Here is an 18,461-nt window from a genome sequence, read left to right on the forward strand (position 1 = left end):
CTTTTTTTTTCCTTAGTCCCTATTTTTGTTAAGTATTTTTGCTAGTAGTATCAACTTAATTTTATTAAAAGCTTTTAAAAAATCTTTTGTTAGTATAAATTATATGTTTCCTTTAATTATTTGATGTTATGAATTATTGACATCTAGTACATAGTTATTTTATAACATGTAATTGGTCTACTCAGAATGTTTTTTTGTGACCAACAGCCTAGTTCTAGGAAATATTTTAGGCAGATGAAGTTGTTAGGTAATTTCTGGACCTGGGTAACATTTTATTATAGAAAAATGAGGGAGGACACAAGACCAAGCTGAACCCTAAGTAATATTTTATGTCACATTTCTTGGTCATTAAAAATTTCAATGTAACTGTTTTATTGTCCTTTAAGGATTTAAATTTAAAATTAAAGACAAGAGAAAACAATACACACACAAAACCAGTGAGCTCACACTCATTTGGAATATAGGGGAAGGAAGTAACAGCTAACTGTTAGGTAAATTTTAAAAGCAAGGAAGACAAAAGTTAGAGAGAAAGGAATAATGACAGAGCTTGCTTCTTGAATTATTGCTCTTATAACTACTGTTTTCTAAGGCACCAAGGCTGATGATGGTGTGATTCCTATTTTCAATGGCTACCCCCATCTGGGTTCTAGAGTGAACATACATACCCACCAAATGACAACAAGCATATTTGTCATTGTGAAAGAAAAACAATGAGTGGCTATGGGGCAGTTTGTGGCAGGAGGTGTGGGGGAGGAGACCTCAAGGGGCTTGACTTGAGAAGTCAGTGTAACTTGACCACTGAGGTTAGGACAGATGGCTGCTGCTCTGGGGGCAGATCCCACCACAGGCAGTGGCTAGCAAAGCATTCTCAGGATGTGGGGACAGGCTCCTAGCCACAGGGAAGCAAAATACCGCCAAACAGGCACCTTGCAGTTGGTAGAGCTGCATGGGGCATACCCAAATGGAGGCTTTGGGGTTTGTGGAAAAGTTGGGAGGATATTGTGGTGAGGGAATGTAAGGTGGGGGAGTCAATTAAGAGTGAAGGAGAGGATGTTTGCAGATCCTCTCAGAAGTTCTTCTGAAGATGTTAAGAAAGTGTGCCTCATGTTAATGGTTTTATCACAGAATTGCCTTGGCCTTTGATACCCTAGCAATCACATAGGCACATAATGGGTGCTTAGTAAGGATTGGATGGATGAAGGAATCTGTGATTCAATAACGGACTCTGTTAAGGTAGAGCCCCAAGGCAGTTCTGCCAAGCCTGTTCTGCTTGACCCTAAACATGAAGATAAATGTGGATGAAAGGAGGTAGTCAGACATGGAAGCCAGACATCAGGGAACATTGGTCTTCAGTGGAGGAGCTCTTTCCTGTCACTATAACTATGGAAGAGTTGGCTCCTTCCCAGAGCTTTTGATGTTCTCCCGGAGCAGCAGTTCCAGATGTCAGAAAGGCAGGCAGCTGACCCTCTAAGTCTAGGTTAAACGAGGAACATGATTCTCTCACACTAAATTATGATTGTGCCAACTATTCTGGTCACTCTCGGGAGAAGTGTGCTCAAAAGGACAAGGGAGGAAGAAGGATCTGCCACCCCTCACACAAACTCACTTCCTTCCTTTCAAGTTACAATGAGATGTGACATAATTATCAAAATGACTTTGATACAAGTCCGGGATTCCACTGGTTTGGGAATTAGTGTAATGTTTTATTAGTGTAATTCTACTGAGTGCTTATTCATCCTTCCCAATTCCAGGGCATTTGTTGGGATAAATAAAAGTAGATATCAAAAATTTCTATATTTCCATTTTGGTCAGTATTTATTAGTTCTCTTTCATTTCTCTTAAGAAAATGTATTCCCCTTTTCATTGTTTCCTGAGAGAGTTTTTCTCATTCTGTTTGGGGCCACAAGAGCAGTATGAAGGCCTTAAAACATGTTGAGCTGAAGATAAAGGAACCATTCAGAAATGCTACTCCACGATTATGTTTATTTTCATTATGAAAAAAGTCCCATATACATGTATAGGATTATTATACTGTGCCCTTTGAATTGGTGCAATTAAAATAGTAAGTTTTTAAAAGATGGAAAGTGTCTACTTCTAGAAAGACCTCCCGCCATCTTGGTGTGGTAGATGGCCTGAGTATTATTAACAGATGCTGTCACAAGTACAGACTGACAAAAAAAAAAAAAAAAAAAGAACCAAGTTGACATGATGGCTGCTTTCGAAAGTAACATTCAAATGACTGTGTTATGTATTTATAATACAAATTAGTAGTGTGTTTAATTACAGAATGAAAACATAAATATGGGTCAGAACCTGTTATTATGCATTTTTTTTCCCAGAGAAAAGGAAATCTCTGCCAAGATATGATAAAATATGCACACTGGTTCCCTGTAATTTGGTGGCAGATACTTTTCAGGCTTTCTATCTTTACCACTTTCAACCACTTCTAGAACTGTGCTTTTTTTTTTTTTAAACAAAGCTGGAGTCATGCAGATAATCCAAAGCTTAATATTTTGGTTTGTCTTCAAATCCATGTAAGAAGAGAAAGCAATATTATTTCACATTGTTTATCTTTCTCCTTTTGTTACTGATTTGCAAGGAAATAAAAACCAACAGGTTGTCAAGTTGTTTTGCCAGCTTTCAGTGGAAACCCTGATGGGGTCACAGCACTGAATCTCAATATTTCTTTCTTTACAGTTTATATCTTTAAGGAATAAACTAGATGACTTGGCTCATTAAAATTCCTTACATGTTAAAAATAATGAGAACCTTCGAAAGCCTGGAGCAGTGGCGCACACATATAATCCCAGCCGCTTGGGAGGCTGAGACAGGAGAATCGCAAGTTCAAAGCCAGCCTTGGCAATTTAGCGAGGTCCTTAGCAACTTAGTGAAATCCTGTCTCTAGGTGAAAAATAAAAAGGGCGAGGGATGTGACTGAGTGGTTGAGCACCCCTGGGTTCAATCCTCAGTACAAGAAAAAACAAAACAAAACACCCTCTGGTCTAAAAATAGGTGTACTCGTGTGTAACTCTAAAGAATACTTTGGATTTTACGCCAAGTGTTAGCTCAGTTTCTCCAGAACTTCTCTAAGGGTCTAGGAGTGAAAACTTTAACTGTTGACAGGTGTACGTACCTAAAGATGTCTAGAACCAACAAAGCCAAACTTACAAGAGGAGGCCCTTTTCCTTGTCTCCATCACATTCAATATATACTAGAGCCAGAGGTAACCAGAGAATTCCCAACATTCGTCCTCTGCTCTGAGAATCGTGGTTCTAGCAATCACACCCTGTTCAGGATGTGCGAAACCTTGTAGAAAGGCTGTTTTGAGAATGTTTCTTTACTGTTTCTTTCCAGCATTCTGGAATTTGTTATCATGGTTTGTTGCTCGCATTATACGGATCTGAAAAATGCAATGCTGACCTACATTTTGACTCTGGGTCTGGCATGACCTGAGAGCCACATGGAAAGTGGCTGCTGAGACAAAGTGTACCCTCCTTGTGGTGAATGCTCAGCTAGATGAAACCCTGTCTCCCTCTCCCTTGGCAGAGAGCTCTCCTTCTGTTGTGGAGAGCCCCGTCACCGTCACCTCATCTCGCCAAGAGGAAACTTGGCTAACCCAAGAGCCACTGGCACTTTCTGTGGAGCAGCGATGAATAATTTTCTCTTTTCTGTCATGGTTTCCTCCAGCAACTCAGCTTCCCATCTCACTCACCTTACCTACAGTGAGTCCTTCCACCAGGATGGCGCTCCAACGCCATTAAACAAACAAACAAACAAACAAAAACAATGAAGTAAAGTTTTGAGGTCTGATATTTTTTCCTTGACCTTTGGCAGCCCTTCTTCATAACAGAGGACAATATCCCACTTGCCAAAAATATTGTTAGGAAACTCCAAGCCTCCCTATGATCTCCTGGCTGGGCTTCCCAGGTTGGAATAGAGGACACCTGAGCTCAGAATTCCCCAAACTTAAAAAGGGCATCTTCATGAGTTACTTAGCTTTCTAAATGAGATACAGTGATTCAACTTTGAAGAGAGTGGAGACACCGTTCAAGTTAAAAATTAATTTTTTTTTCTACACAGAAAGCCAAGAGAATTAAAATTTACTATCAAATTTGCTACCAAGTCCCCCCCCCCCCCTTGGGAACAGAGGCCGAATGCTTTTAAATTTCTTAATTATGGACTGTGACTAACATTTGGGCGATTGCTTTTCTCCCTTTTTTGGTACCTACTAAAGTACTATGTATGCCTTTGGCAAGCATTAAGTATGAAACCTGCTTCATGTCCTGAGCTCATCATTTTATTTTGCTTTGGTTTATTTCTTCGTTCAACAGTCATACTGTTGTCACTACTGTGTGGCGGAGTAATTCACCTCAATGCTTTTCTACCTATAATGGGAGAATTGCTATATAAGTTCAAAAATCAATTTTAATTTTTACATCATAAAACCATTTTGAATGGATACTCCCTCTGCCCACCCCAGTATTGGGATTAAACCCAGAGGCACTATATCACTGAACTACATCCCCAATGCATTTTCAAATTTTTATTTTGAGACAGGGTCTCACTAAATTGCTGAGGCTGGCCTTGAATTTGCAATCCTTCCGTCTCAGCCTTCAGAGTTGCTGGGATTCCAGTGGTGTGCTTCTGCACATGAGACACATGACCATGAGACGACTCTTTTATTTTCACCTGGCACTGACTAATCTATCTACTGTCCCCATTTCTTGCTTGATAGGTGTCAGGACGAGTGTCCTGTTGGAACCTATGGGGTTCGCTGTGCTGAGACCTGCCGGTGTGTCAATGGAGGGAAGTGTTACCATGTGAGTGGAGCATGCCTCTGTGAAGCCGGCTTTGCTGGTGAGCTCTGTGAGGCTCGCCTGTGTCCAGAGGGGCTCTATGGCATTAAATGCGACAAGCGATGTCCCTGCCATCTGGACAACACTCACAGGTGAGTGTTGGCTGCCCCTGGAAGAATGTGTCCTCTCAAAGTTTTAAATTTAGTTGTCCAGGATTTGGAAACAGGGATTGATAGAGTTTGGCACCCTAAGACCTTTCCTGCCTCTGGGTTGTCCTGGGTAGGAATTAACAAATCCAAGGAGAATGTTTTCACTTAGTGATTGATGACCCATGTCAGAAGTACTAAAATTGTTAGATGGCCATTGGTAGACATTAAATTCTTTTATCTATTAATGGCCACTGGCAAAAATTAAATTTGCTGAGATTAGTAGAACTCTTCCCTGAGAGAGGAATTCTGTGACATGCCCTTAGAAGCAAAGATTCAGTGGAGGAACAAGGGCTTATGCCAAGGTTAGGATGCAAAAGATCATAAACCCAATCTCAGTGCAACATATTTTCCTTAACAACAAATCTATGCAAGCAAAAGGGGCTATAGAGAGGAAGTGGGAGTGTAGAAATTTTTTGCAAGTGTTTCACATGTGGTTGTCACCTGGGAAATACCTTTCCAGGATTGATTACTTTGACACACAACCCACAGGGGTCTGTTAGCTCAAAAATCTCTTGAAGAATTTTAGAACAGGAAACCACAAACCCACCCACCCTACTATATCTAGTCTGCCCCTGAAAATATCTCCCCACCAATTCTCTTCTTTTTCTTCCTCTAAGGACCAGAAACACATAACTTAGAATTTGGGGCCTTGTTTGCAGACTTCTGGAAAAGCTGCATGTGACTGGAATGTAGTACATTATATAGAAGTTCAGATGTTACTAGAATTACTTTTATTTGCATTCAGCACAGATGTTGCTTCATTTATTAACTGAAGAAAACTCATGGCTGCATGGAATCCCAAATGCATAAGAGTTAAAAGTAAACAGAAATATGTAGACAGTCTCTCTTCTTTAATCCATTGTTAGGAACCAAAAACAAAAACCAAGCAATAACAACAACAACAACAAAACCCTTGTAGTGTGTGTGTGTGTGTGTGTGTGTGTGTGTGTTTATGGTAGAATATGTTTAAGTATGACATATCAAAGAATTGTATTCTTAATGTGATTCAAATAACTTTTTGTAAGTCGCATTAATCAACTTCTGGTTTTGCTCATTGGAAAATGTTGTCATTCTTTACATGACAGGCTTAGGTAAACATTTGGGAGGGTAATATTTAAGAAGGTAATTGGATTAGAGAAAAGTCATAAGTTTGACTTCCTTTCCTACAGTATAAGATTTGTTGCAGTGAGAGGTAAGTGTCCTGTAGTATTAGCCAAGAGCATTGTCTAGTGTGCTTTGCTGTATGTAGATACAGCTGAAGCATATAGAACAATAAACCTATAGAAAGAAAGAGCTCTGCTATGAGAACAGTTGGAGAAACCGAGATAATATTGATAGTGGCAAGATGCAGGTGGAGAGTTATTTGATTGATGCCAATCCTGTGATAATTGTGACACAGGTCATGTGTAACTAAGTATGTTTGCTTTAACAAAGTGTGTGAGATTATCTACAATCATATAGATCAAACAACATGAAAATCTGTCTAATAATGTGTATAAAATAGAAGATTTTAAAAGTCTATTTTTTCCCTAAATCATGAAAGCTGTTTTTGAAGATTAGCTTTTACACATTTCTATTAAGACACATTGAATGTTGATTATATCGTTCTATTTTTTTGAACTCACAGTTGTAGCCATTCGTTAATTCTTGTATCTTGACTATTCATTAGTTCTTTTTCTTGTGGTTCTAGGGATTTAACAAAGGGTCTCACACCATGCTAGGCAAGCACTCTTCCACAGAGCTCTATCTTGAGCCCTTGCTAATTCCTTATATGTTGAACTTCCATTTAAAATTCTTGGAAACACAAACAAGTTCCCTTCAAACCAAAGGCATGAAATTCTTGTTTTAATTGAAAGTCTAACTTGTTCACTTACCACTTAATCAAGCAAGCTGAGCTGTGCTGTTACATAATTCATGATATATATTTATCCTAAAGCCTTTCATTATAACTATTGAGAAAACTAATGCAATTTAAATTAATACTTTACATTGTCTTTAGGTAAATTTTGATTTCTATGAATCTACATATTGATATATATTGTGGCCATATACTTGGGTAGGGGTTTGTATTGATTAGCTTTTGCTGCGTTGTAAAAAAACAAACTCCCTAAACTTAGCACAAAACAACATTTGCTGATGATTTTCTGATTGGCTATTTGGACTGAGCTCAGCTTTGTGGTTCTTCTGCTGGTGCCCCTGCAGCTGGCAGGATGACTGGAAGCTGATTGATCCTGGATATTCTTACTCACATGTCTGACATTTGGCTGGGTGATTGCAGTGACTGATCCATACATCTCCAGCATCTAGCAGGGCTTTTCTACATCATGACTGGCTTCTAAAAACAGCACTAGACAGGGCAAGCACCAACATGCAAACATATTTCAAGCCTTGGTTTTGTTATGTGTGCTAATGTTTGTTTATAAGATAAAGCAAGTCCAAATTCAATATGCTCCACCTCTTGATGGAAGAAGTTACAAAAAACTTGTAACTATTTTTATTTTGCAATCAATTATAAAACTGAAATGACTTTGAATGTATTTATAACTAATATTGCTACTTTGAATTTTAGCACTATTGTTGAACCTGAAGTCATTTCACTGTGACTTTTCAACTTAAAACTAACTTTTGTGGTGGAAATGATTTTTAACAATAAAATAAAATTTGATATTTAATCAAAAGCCTTGTGGGATATGTATATTAGCTCTTGTTAATAAGGACATTCAATAGCCATTGGCAATCAGGATGTGCCTCTTAGTAAATGCCACCTAATTGCCATTGCCTTTGAGCATTAATAACATCTAAGGAAGTGAATTAAAGGAAGTTCAATGACTCATTCTGTTTAAGCCAGGATTATACAGTCTAATACTAGGACTCTTGCTATAATTTAGCTATTAAATTGAAAACTTACTAGAAAATGTGTATTAAGTTATATCTGTATATGAAATGACAAATATTCCCCTATGTGTATAATCCTATTTTTATATACACAAAGCAATCTGTTCTTTAGATGGAAAACAGATATTGAGTGTATCACCCTTCAACCTCTAGTCTGCTGCTCCTACATAAACACGTAAATCTCATTACCAATTAAGCTGCCTGCATGAGAACACATCAAATGCCTCCAAAGTGCTCTGGCTTCCTACATCTAATTACAAATTGCAGAATACTAATTTTGGTGTCAATCAATCTGAGAACCAGTGTGCTGCATTCCTACTCACTGGGGGGCATTGAATATCAATTTCTCTGTCTGCCTCTCTCTCAGTTCAATTCTCTGTCCCCATATTATCTATTTTGTTTAATATTTATGCCTAAGTTGTGAATGTAAACCAATGTTTCTCACCAAAAATGTCCTTTTTTATAGTATAAGGTAAACTACCTAATCCATCACTTGAAATATTTTCTGTTCCTCTTTTAAAATGTAGGGCCTTATTGAAGTAAATTTAAATTTGTCTGTGTTTGCTTGCAGGGGCTGATGACCTCTTATCAGTGCAAAAGCCAGAACTTTAGCTATTCTCTTTCATATCTAGTTCCCCATGCAGGCTGCTAGTGAACTTGCTTTCTTTGGTATAAAAACCAAACAAACCTGAGTTTAAATTTGATTCTGTCACTACCTGTTTGAACAAATCTTACACTTTCTAGGCCTCTATTTCCTTGTTTATAAAATGGGATCATGCATTATGTCCCTGGAGAAAAGATGTGTCTGGAGGAGGGTCCGAGGAGTTCCTGGAGAAAAGGAGAAACTTGACTTAGGGCCAGGGGGGTTCTTGGCATTCCCGACAAGAAAGAATTCAGCATGGGCCAGTCAAAGGCATAGACAGAGCTTTCTTTAGGACAGTAGACACATATTTAAGGGAGAATGGGAACAATCTCAAAAGATACCTTTTGGGTAAAGCAAGGAATACATATTCAAAGGAGAATGCAGACCCATCTGCAGAGGAAGAGACAGCAACCTACTGGTGTGAGTATTCACATTTATAGAGTTGCTAGGAGCTGGTTTAGAGGTGACGCCAGGGAAGAGCTCTACAATTTCACACCAGTTTTCCCTATTTTTGCAGATTGCCCTCATATTACAAAGGCATGTCACTCAGGAGTTGCAGGTGTTTATAGGCCCTATCTGAATTTCAGTGATTCATGGGCACTTCCGTTGAGAACCAGTCTCTCTCTCACTCTTTATTCCCAAATTATTATTTCAGTCACGAGAATGGGATTAAATAATGCACATGGAGTGTTTATCAGAGTGGCACCCATTCAGAGCTCCATAAATAGTAGCTGCTGGTCTGTGCATTCACATATAGTATCATCATAGATACCACAGAAGTGTGTTCTACAATAAGTAGCAATTCCTTTTAATACTAACTTTAGGGGAAGCCTCACTTTATATGCAGGTACGTTGATTATTATTTAGCATTGCTCAATGGCAGAGATGTCAGAGAGGAGCAGATCTGTGTCTGAAAGTTAGATCTGAAGTCAGATCTGCTATACATCAACTTTCATTTTCATTTATTCACTCAGACTTTATGGTACGCTGAGGACAGGGAGAAAAATAGACTGAATTCTTGCCCTCATAGAACTCATATTGTAGAGGGGAAGGAAGTTGTAAAAGTAAACATAAGATTACCAATTGTGTAAAAGGGAGATGAAGAGAAAGATCAGAGTGCAATAAAAGAGAAGAACCAGAGGGACTTCATTAAAATTTTGGGTGGGGGTGGGGGTGATGATGGTTGGAGCAGACCTCTTTGAAGAAGAGATGTGTAAGCTGAACCTGGCAGGACAAGGTGGAGAGAGATAGGCAAAGAGTAGGGAAATTCCTTTCCAGCAAAACAGACTATCCCATGGGAGGTCCTTAAGTTGACAATACTTGATGCTTTTATAAGCTAAAAGGAACCTAGTGTGGTCAAACATAGTAATAAAGAGGGAACAATGATGAAAGGAGAGGTGGAGAAGAGACAGTGGCCTGATGCTGAGTGTCACGGCTATATTTAGGGGACCATGTATCTGTTTTGACAGGATGTTATATAAGTCTGAGCTCCCTATTCACTCTTTAAAATGTCCTGGTTTAAACAATAATTAAATAGTTACACTAGCTGTATTAAACCATGTGGATCTTGTTCTAAGTGAAACTTTGAAGAGTTTTCAGGAGAGTGACATGTTTTCCTGTTTAGGGAATGAGTCTGTGTGCAGCAGGGAGAAAGGATATTGGGCTGATCAGAAGCTGGGGAGGTCTGGCACTGGCATGGAGTAGAATAGTGACATTAAAGAGGAAGAGATGTGGATAGATTCAAAATGCATTTTGGCGTTGGAATGGATAAGTTCCAGTGATGAACTTTTTCTACTCCCAAGAAAGCATCTCAATTACAGAATTGCTTTTGAATGTTTCTTTAGGCCATATTTTATGAGGATGTTTATGATGGATGCCCAGGTTTATGCCTATGGGCCTTTAGTTGAAGGGAGGTCTAAAATTTAAACAAATTTCTGAAATTTAGGATGAAACCATCCAACCTATAGGCTTTTTCTGAAGGAGGAGGAGGAGGAGGAGGAGGAGGAGGAGGAGGAGGAGGAGGAGGAGGAGGAGGAGAAAAATAAAAGTAGAACATGAGATTATGGGTTGTGGCTGAGACCCTTGTTTGACAGATGAGTCATTGGGCCAGGGGAGGTTGTGTGCCTTCATTGAGGTTACTGAGGCAGTGCAAGAAGTGGAATTACATCCTCAGCCTTCACCCCTTCTAGGCCATCATTCTTTCCAGGAGTAAAGAGTCCATGAGCAGTCCTGTGATGAGAGGTCATTTAGCAAATTCTGGATGCCACTCAGGACTTTGCAGTTTGCCTTAATTAAAGGGAGGGCTTGAGTTCCGTCAGGGGAGGAAGATCATCTTTGAACAGGCTTCCAGTTGTCCACAGAGCTAGTGTGACTGTTAAGGTTTTCCTCTGGGGGGAAGCACATGTGCTTTGGTCCAGTGTGCCACAGACTGCTCTATTGTGTCAGACTCACGTCCACGTGCATCTTAGCACAGCTGATGTGTCCATTTGCTCTGGAGCAGCAGCTGGCCGCCTGGCCCGGCAATGTGGCTGCTGTTTCAGGTAGCAACAGCTGCTCTGCTATCAGGTAGAGGGAGCTGAGTGGGAAAACAGATTCACAAGGCCACGGTTTCTGGAGATCCTTGGACTTCACACTGGTTAACTGATGAGATATTGTCATTGGGATGGAGTTCTTCAGTGTTTCTCATAGAGATGGCTTCTTATTGAATTGTTGCGTTCAATTTTAGAAACTTTAAAGAATTTCAGATGAACAGATGGAGTTGTAATAGTCATCATTCTAGAGCATGATGTTGATTTCATACATTTCTGCAGTATCAATTAGGTTTCAGCCAATTAATTACATCACACCAAGCCTGGAAATGAAGTTTAAATTAGTGTGCATGGAATTACCCACACATCCTTTAGTGATCATGGCTAAAGCAACATTTGCATGGGCCTTGGGTGTCATGTTTACCCCAGAGTGATTTGTTTCTTTTATCCACGTCTTTCAGCTGTCACCCCATGTCTGGAGAGTGTGCTTGCAAGCCGGGCTGGTCGGGACTCTACTGTAATGAGACATGCTCTCCTGGATTCTACGGGGAAGCTTGCCAACAAATCTGCAGCTGCCAAAATGGGGCTGACTGTGACAGTGTGACTGGAAAGTGCACCTGTGCCCCAGGATTCAAAGTGAGTGACTTGGACTCTAGAGGCAGGAGAAGAGGGATGTGGAGCATAACAACAGCATGATTTGTACAACCTGCTGTAAAGTACAGTGAATGTGCTCCAGTCATTCACATCATGAATAAGAAGAGAAAAAGGATAAAGTATGAATAGAGACATAAGTAATGACCTTGGAATGATGATGAGAAAGCCGGCAAAACTCTCAACATGTCATTAATATTTAATATATGAATATACCAGGAAATATAATGCATTATAATTATTCCTTAAGTAATTATTTTGCTATGCTTTTATAGGCAACAAAGAAGTTTCTTTTCCAAGTAGGTTAGTTATTATTGTTGACAGTTATTCTTTTAATTCAATGAAATCTGAAGACACAACATACATCAAGTTATCATTTATTATGTATTAACATTCTTTTTTTCTATTTTTTATTTGTTTTAATTAGTTACACATGACAGTACAATGATCTTGAATGTATTAACATTCTTTAGTTAGTTGCACATAGTAGTTAGGTTCCTTTTTCCTTTGAGAACCAAGACTCTACAAATATACCTGTATGCTAACACAGCAGAATTTTGTCTATGGTTTCTAGGGTTTCTTACCTATAGTTTAGGGATCTTTGTTTTAAAGGAAAATGTGTTGTTTGGAATTATTTCCTCCCATTTTAAAGAAGAGAACATGGGACTGTGACAAATGTTTATGGTATTCCTGAACTCATCATATGGAACTGGCAGGTCATGCAGTCACAGAGCTGAAAAGATCTTTTCAGGGTTTGCTAACCTATGTCCTAATTCTTTGAGCCCTTAATTAGCCTTAAGAGTCCCTCCTTTATTTTATTTTTTTAAAGATATGCCCTCCAGTCACCTTGGTAGTAAGCCAATTCTGTGTTTAATGCTGTCAGATAAATTGAATTGCCCTCCTAGCTGAGTGTGTTCTATTTCTTTGTTTCACCCACTACAAACATTACATATTATACAAGGATGTCTAGGAAGCATTGGGAACTAATGGATAGTTCATATTTATGCTTGTATATTTACTGGTGGTAATTTTACAGCTACAATTTGTTTTTATTTATCGACTTGTCTGAGCAAGGACAAAAGGTTTATTTTTTAGTTATGCTCTGAAGGCAAATCTCATGAAGTCAGCAGACTTTTGGATCCCATTTAATATTCTATCCTAAACAGAGCACCAATAGTATTACCCTTGCATCTCTAAAATTTATATAGTGGTGACATTATAGCAACTTTTAAAAAATGCGATGTGTTAAAATTAGAAAGGAAGCATAATTAGCACCACCATGATATACTTTTGTTTATTTGTGTTGTCCTGATTTCAGTCAGCAAAATTGCCTGCCTTTTGCTATTTGTGCCTGTTTAGGGAAGTGACTGCTCCACCCCATGCCGGCAGGGCACCTATGGGATAAACTGTTCCTCTCGCTGTGGCTGTAAAAACGATGCTGTCTGTTCTCCTGTAGATGGGTCTTGTACTTGCAAGGCAGGTAAGAGTGGGTGAATGAGTTTTTTTTATTTAATCCTGGTCTTGTTATCATCTAAAGTCATGGGATAGAAATCTTGAAGAGGGTTCTAGCTGTAGTTGCATCAAAATTCAGTGGCTGACCTCAGCAAGCCCCTCATCCCATGTAGGTCTAATGCCTTCATGAATCAATGAAAAGAGGCTTACATTAGATGGTCTCTGAAATTGCTGCCAGCTTTAGAAGTCTGCGAGTCTTTGCTTTGGGCAAGAGTAAACAAGCAGACGTGTGTCTGTGTCCCAAAATTGACTGACCTGGAATCATGACAAGAAATGCAGCCAAGCACAGATTCTATGTGAGGCCCAGAACGTGTCCATCCGTAGATGGAGCCAGGATCTTGGATACACATTGTTCATGGTTAATGGAAACCCGCTTCAAAGATGGGGTTGTTTTTTTTTTTTTTTTTTTTCAAGCACAAACTTTCCTCTTCACCCACATAGTTTCTGATCTGAATGAAATTCAGCTTCCACAGTGGGCATCACTGCATGTCGAAGGAGCTCCACTCCATAGCTCTTCTCCAGTGGCTCAGTGGTGCTCCTCCGTGTTGGCATCCTTGACGGCACACACAGCTGTTTGGGTCCTCAGGGGTGCCTTTTGTTCCTTTCTGATGGAGGACTTCTGTAGCAGAGCCATGGCTCTGTATGGCTGGGGCTGGGGCGGAGAGGCACTGTGATGCATCTCCAAGATGTTTCTGGAGGGAAACTTGGCTCGGAAAGTCACCACAAGTCCCTGGTGCCTTTGTTTCCTCATTGCTCTGGCGTTCTTGTTGTGCAGGCTGGCACGGGGTGGACTGCTCCATCAGCTGCCCCAGTGGCACCTGGGGCTATGGCTGTAACTTAACATGCCAGTGTCTCAACGGGGGAGCCTGCAACACCCTGGATGGGACCTGCACGTGTGCACCTGGATGGCACGGGGAGAAATGTGAACTCCCCTGTCAGGTATGCCAGCTCTGCCTGGGAACTCCCGGGAGGAGCCGATGCCAAAGGGTTGGCTTCTATCTGCAGTTTTCCTGATTTAAATTGGCTGAATGTGAACCGACCTTCAGTAATTATTAGAAGAATCAAAGTGTTTGCATTCAAATTGGACACTGGATTGGGAAAAGATAGGAAAGACAATTGGTTAGGTAGGCTTTATGAGAATTCTTTCTTCTTTTCTCTTATCTGCACCCTGTTTTCCCACTCTTACACAAAGAATTTTCTCTGTTTCTTAAAACACTCATCTCTTGGTGGCAGCCAGTTAGCAACACTGGTCAAACACCCAGTGTATGCTTGTCATTCTCCAAATATTTTGTTTGCATTATAATGGAAATCCCTTAGCCTTTGGGATGAGAAGTGACGGGGGGCTGAAAGGGGGTGGTGACTGGTGTCACAGAAATGCTCATTGAAGTGATGAAAGAAGGCTTGGAAAAGGCATGGTTTAATGTAAATATCTCTGTAGTTGCAAGAATCTCCTGAGATTTTCCAAGTTCAACACTCACCCACTTCATTCCCTTGACCTACTTTGAAGATGTGCATCATTAGAAATTATATCCACCCCGGCTGACAGAGGGTGCAGATGGGAAGTGTTTTCTGTAGTAACCTGCCCGATTTCTTTCTTTCCAAAGCACTTGGCTGGTTCCTCTCCCTGGCTTCCATCACTCTTTCTTCCTGTCACAATTCTTTTCTCCTGAGCCATTAAGCATTCTCTCTGTGGTGTGTGTTCTCTGCCTCCAGGACATCATCAGATGGCAAGATAACAATGTAACCCCTTGAACTGGGCCCCTTGAGAAGGGACTTCCACGGAGGAGGCTCTTCCCTCTCTGGGCTTCCTCCTCATTAAGTCCAACCCACTTCCCAAAGTAGAGAGGATTCCCAGCCTGGGCTTTTCCGTGCCCTACAAAGCCCCAGGACAGAGTTAAGTTAGCTTTGCTGATTCTCAGAACAATAAACAAATAATCAGTACTTGAAACAGGCTGGAAGGTCACCCATGTGGGCTTGTGGATGAAGCAAAGCCCCAGGCACAACCTTGTCTTTTTTTTTTTTTTGTATGTTAGATGCATTAGTAAATTAGAGAAGGCTGATAGTTTAGGGGTTCATAACATGGTAGAGCTAAATCCTAAAAAAGGGTTTAGTTTGTTAGTTTAACCAGTTCTAAATAAATGACTATGCCATCTAACACCCACTGACTGTTCTCATGTTCCCCTCTGGTGACAGTGTGTGCCCTCTGTTTTCCTTAGTGCCTGTGTGGTATGGGGAGGTTTGTAGCATCTTCCCTCAGTTCCCAGGTATAGAAGTGAAAGAGCAAGGTTTTCCCTGCAAATGCAAAGCTTTCCATTTTTTCCCCCATAAATGAAATGATCATGTCCACCAAGAGTCTCATCTCTGATGGGTTTCCCACACCGACACACATTTACAAACCCACCTAACTGCAATGGGAAGAGGAGGAAGGTGTGCCATCACGTCCTTAGGACTTTAAATTAGAATATTTCATGTGGTGTTGACTTTTTATTGGAAAAGAGGATATTAGACAAAAGTAACAAAAGATTTTTATTTTTCTATACCATGCATCTCATTGACAACTTAGAGAAATAAATGTAATGCAATTAGAACTATAGTTATTTTTAATGTTATAGCTTATTTATGTGGGCCAGAGTTCTCCTTTTCTGCTTAAGAAAGGAATGTATTGTAGGGAACACTGAACTATGTTATAAAAATCTTTTTAGGAACAAAGAAAATATTTTTATGAGTTGTGGCTTATGATTTTTAAAAAATTAACCAGCATATTTACATATATTGCACACATGCCCACCAGCATATTGGTAAACTTGGTTTTACCATTCATCTGTCCCAACCGTGATGTCAGTTATCAACCAGAATTTGAAAGATTTTTGAACACTGATGTTCTGGAGCCTACATTCTGGGAACCAAGTAGATCTGGGACTAGGTGATCGTAATGTGCACTCCTGAGAGGTGTTAGGGGAATGGGGTACTGTATACAAAATGTCTGGCCGTGGCCCTTTTGCCTCTAGGTTCTCATTGCTGTCTTTGGTGCCTTCTTCCTTGCAGGATGGTACGTATGGGCTCAACTGTGCTGAGCGCTGTGACTGCAGCCATGCAGATGGCTGCCACCCCACCACGGGACATTGCCGTTGCCTCCCTGGATGGTCAGGTGAGAGCCCAGAGTCCTTACTTTGAAGGGGAAACCTGCCAACTAATGACCTATTCTATTCCTTACTCTTTCAGAGAAATACACAAGTCGACTTTTCAGATAATATAGTAAAATCTTCAATAAGCCAACACATTTGTACTCATAAAATATAATCACTAGGTGTAATTAATCTGCAGCCCCACCCTCGTGCCGTTTTTTTTTTTTTTGTTGTTGTTGTTGTTGCTTTGTGCAGGGTCAGTTTTCTTGATCATACATGTAGGTTCCAATTGCTGGAATTTAGGCAACAAGATGGGAGAATGTGAGTTGCTATGAAGAGCTCAGAAGGAACTCTAATGGTATAATTGGGCTTTGAGAGGAAGAAAAGTTGAAATAAACCCTAAGAATATAACTAGGTCAACCTAGTGAGATGAAAATATTAATATTAATAAGGTTACTAGGCAAATACTTAAGTATTCTTTCCTAGAAATAAAAGTCTTAAAAACTTTCTTTTTTTCACAATTATGTTGGAATAGTGACAAATTTATGATATGGTTGAGTACAAATTTTCTAACCACAGCATGGGGATTTCTCTTTATTTATGTGGCTTCCTGATTTTAGCTAGGAAGTTTATCAAGCTAACAGTGGTCCCAGAAGAAGGATGATGATTTTGCTCATGATCTACAGACTTGTTTGTACATTTAGTGCCATCTTCTGAGTCTGTAAATCATGAGCAAAAACACCGTTCTTCTTCCAGGACCACTTTATATTCCCACCAGCAATGAATGAGGGGTCCAGCTTTTCCACAACCTTACCGCATCTGTCTTTTCTATTACAGCCATGTTGGCGGGGGTGCAGGGGTGTCTCATTGTGGATTACTTCTGTGTTTCCCTGATGGCTCATGATGTTGAGGATCTTTCCATGCATTTATTAGCCATCTGGATATCTTCTTTGTAAAAATATTTATTTACATCATTTGCTCATTTTTAATTTTTTTTATTATTGAGTTGAAACAATTCTTTGTATGTTTTAGATTAATATTCTTTATTATTTATGATTTGCAAGTGTTTTCTCTTGTGAGGGTGTGTGTGTTTTTACTTTCTCAATGGTGTCCTTTGTATCAGAAAATTTTTAATCTGAGAAAATACATTTTCTCTCTTTTGTAAATTTTGTTGCTTATGCTTTGGTGTCGAATTTAAGAAATCATTGCCTAATCCAAGGTCAAAAAGGTTTGTGACTTTCTTGTAAAAATTTTGTAGGTGTAGCTTTAGGTTCATTTTGAGTTAGGTTTTTTTTTTTTTTTTTTTTGATGTGATATGCTGAGGGGATCAAACTTTATTCTTCTACATGTGACTATCCAGTTGTCCAAGCACCATTTGTGGAAAAGGCAAATTCTTTCCTCATTGAATCTTCTTGACATCCTTTGTCAAAAATCCCATAAAAAGCACATGAATGTAAGAAGGGTTTTTCTGGATTCTCTATTCTATCCCATTGGTCTATATACTTATCCTTATGCCAGTACCACACTGTTTTGATTACTATAGCTCTTTAGGAAGTTTTAAAATTGAGAAATGTGAGTCCTCTTTTTTGGGGGGGGCAGGTACCTGGGATTGAATTCAGGGGCACTCAACCACTGAGCCACATCCCCAGCCCTATTTTGTATTTTATTTAGAGACAGAGTCTCACAGAGTTGCTTAGTGCCTCTCTTTTGCTGAGGCTGGCTTTGAACTCACAATCCTCCTGCCTCAGCCTCTTAAGCTGCTGGGATTATAGGTGTGTGCCATTGTGCCCGGCCCTATAGCTTCTTTTTTTTTTTTTTTTTTTTTTTTTTGATGTTGTTGTTGTTTTTCAGGATTGTTTTGATTCCTTTGAATTTCCATATGAATTTTTGGATCAACATATCAATTTTTACAAAGGATCAAGGTGGAAATTTAGTGGGGATTCAATCTATAGATCAATTTGGGGAGTATTGCAAACTTGGCATATTCAGACTTCAGATACATAAGCAAGGGATATTACAGGCAATCTTTTCAGGGTTATCTGTCAGATCCTTAGGATTTGTTGAGAGTTTCTTTACTTTGTGATAGGAGTAAACTGAGCTGA

At 39.6% G+C, this 18,461-nt stretch overlaps 1 protein-coding gene across 1 annotated transcript in view; it reads left to right on the forward strand.

Moving 5' to 3' along the window:
- Megf10 (multiple EGF like domains 10) overlaps positions 1 to 18,461 on the forward strand; it is a 116,458-nt gene that overhangs the window by 67,075 nt on the left and 30,922 nt on the right. The window contains exons 8-12 of the mRNA XM_027949340.2: positions 4,736 to 4,948; positions 11,533 to 11,707; positions 13,082 to 13,202; positions 14,010 to 14,173; positions 16,280 to 16,382. Of these exons, the coding sequence (XP_027805141.2) occupies positions 4,736 to 4,948; positions 11,533 to 11,707; positions 13,082 to 13,202; positions 14,010 to 14,173; positions 16,280 to 16,382 (776 nt within the window). The remainder of the gene's footprint in view (positions 1 to 4,735; positions 4,949 to 11,532; positions 11,708 to 13,081; positions 13,203 to 14,009; positions 14,174 to 16,279; positions 16,383 to 18,461) is intronic.

Source organism: Marmota flaviventris, chromosome 5 (assembly GCF_047511675.1).
Source record: "Marmota flaviventris isolate mMarFla1 chromosome 5, mMarFla1.hap1, whole genome shotgun sequence".
NCBI classification, from domain to species: domain Eukaryota; kingdom Metazoa; phylum Chordata; class Mammalia; order Rodentia; family Sciuridae; genus Marmota; species Marmota flaviventris.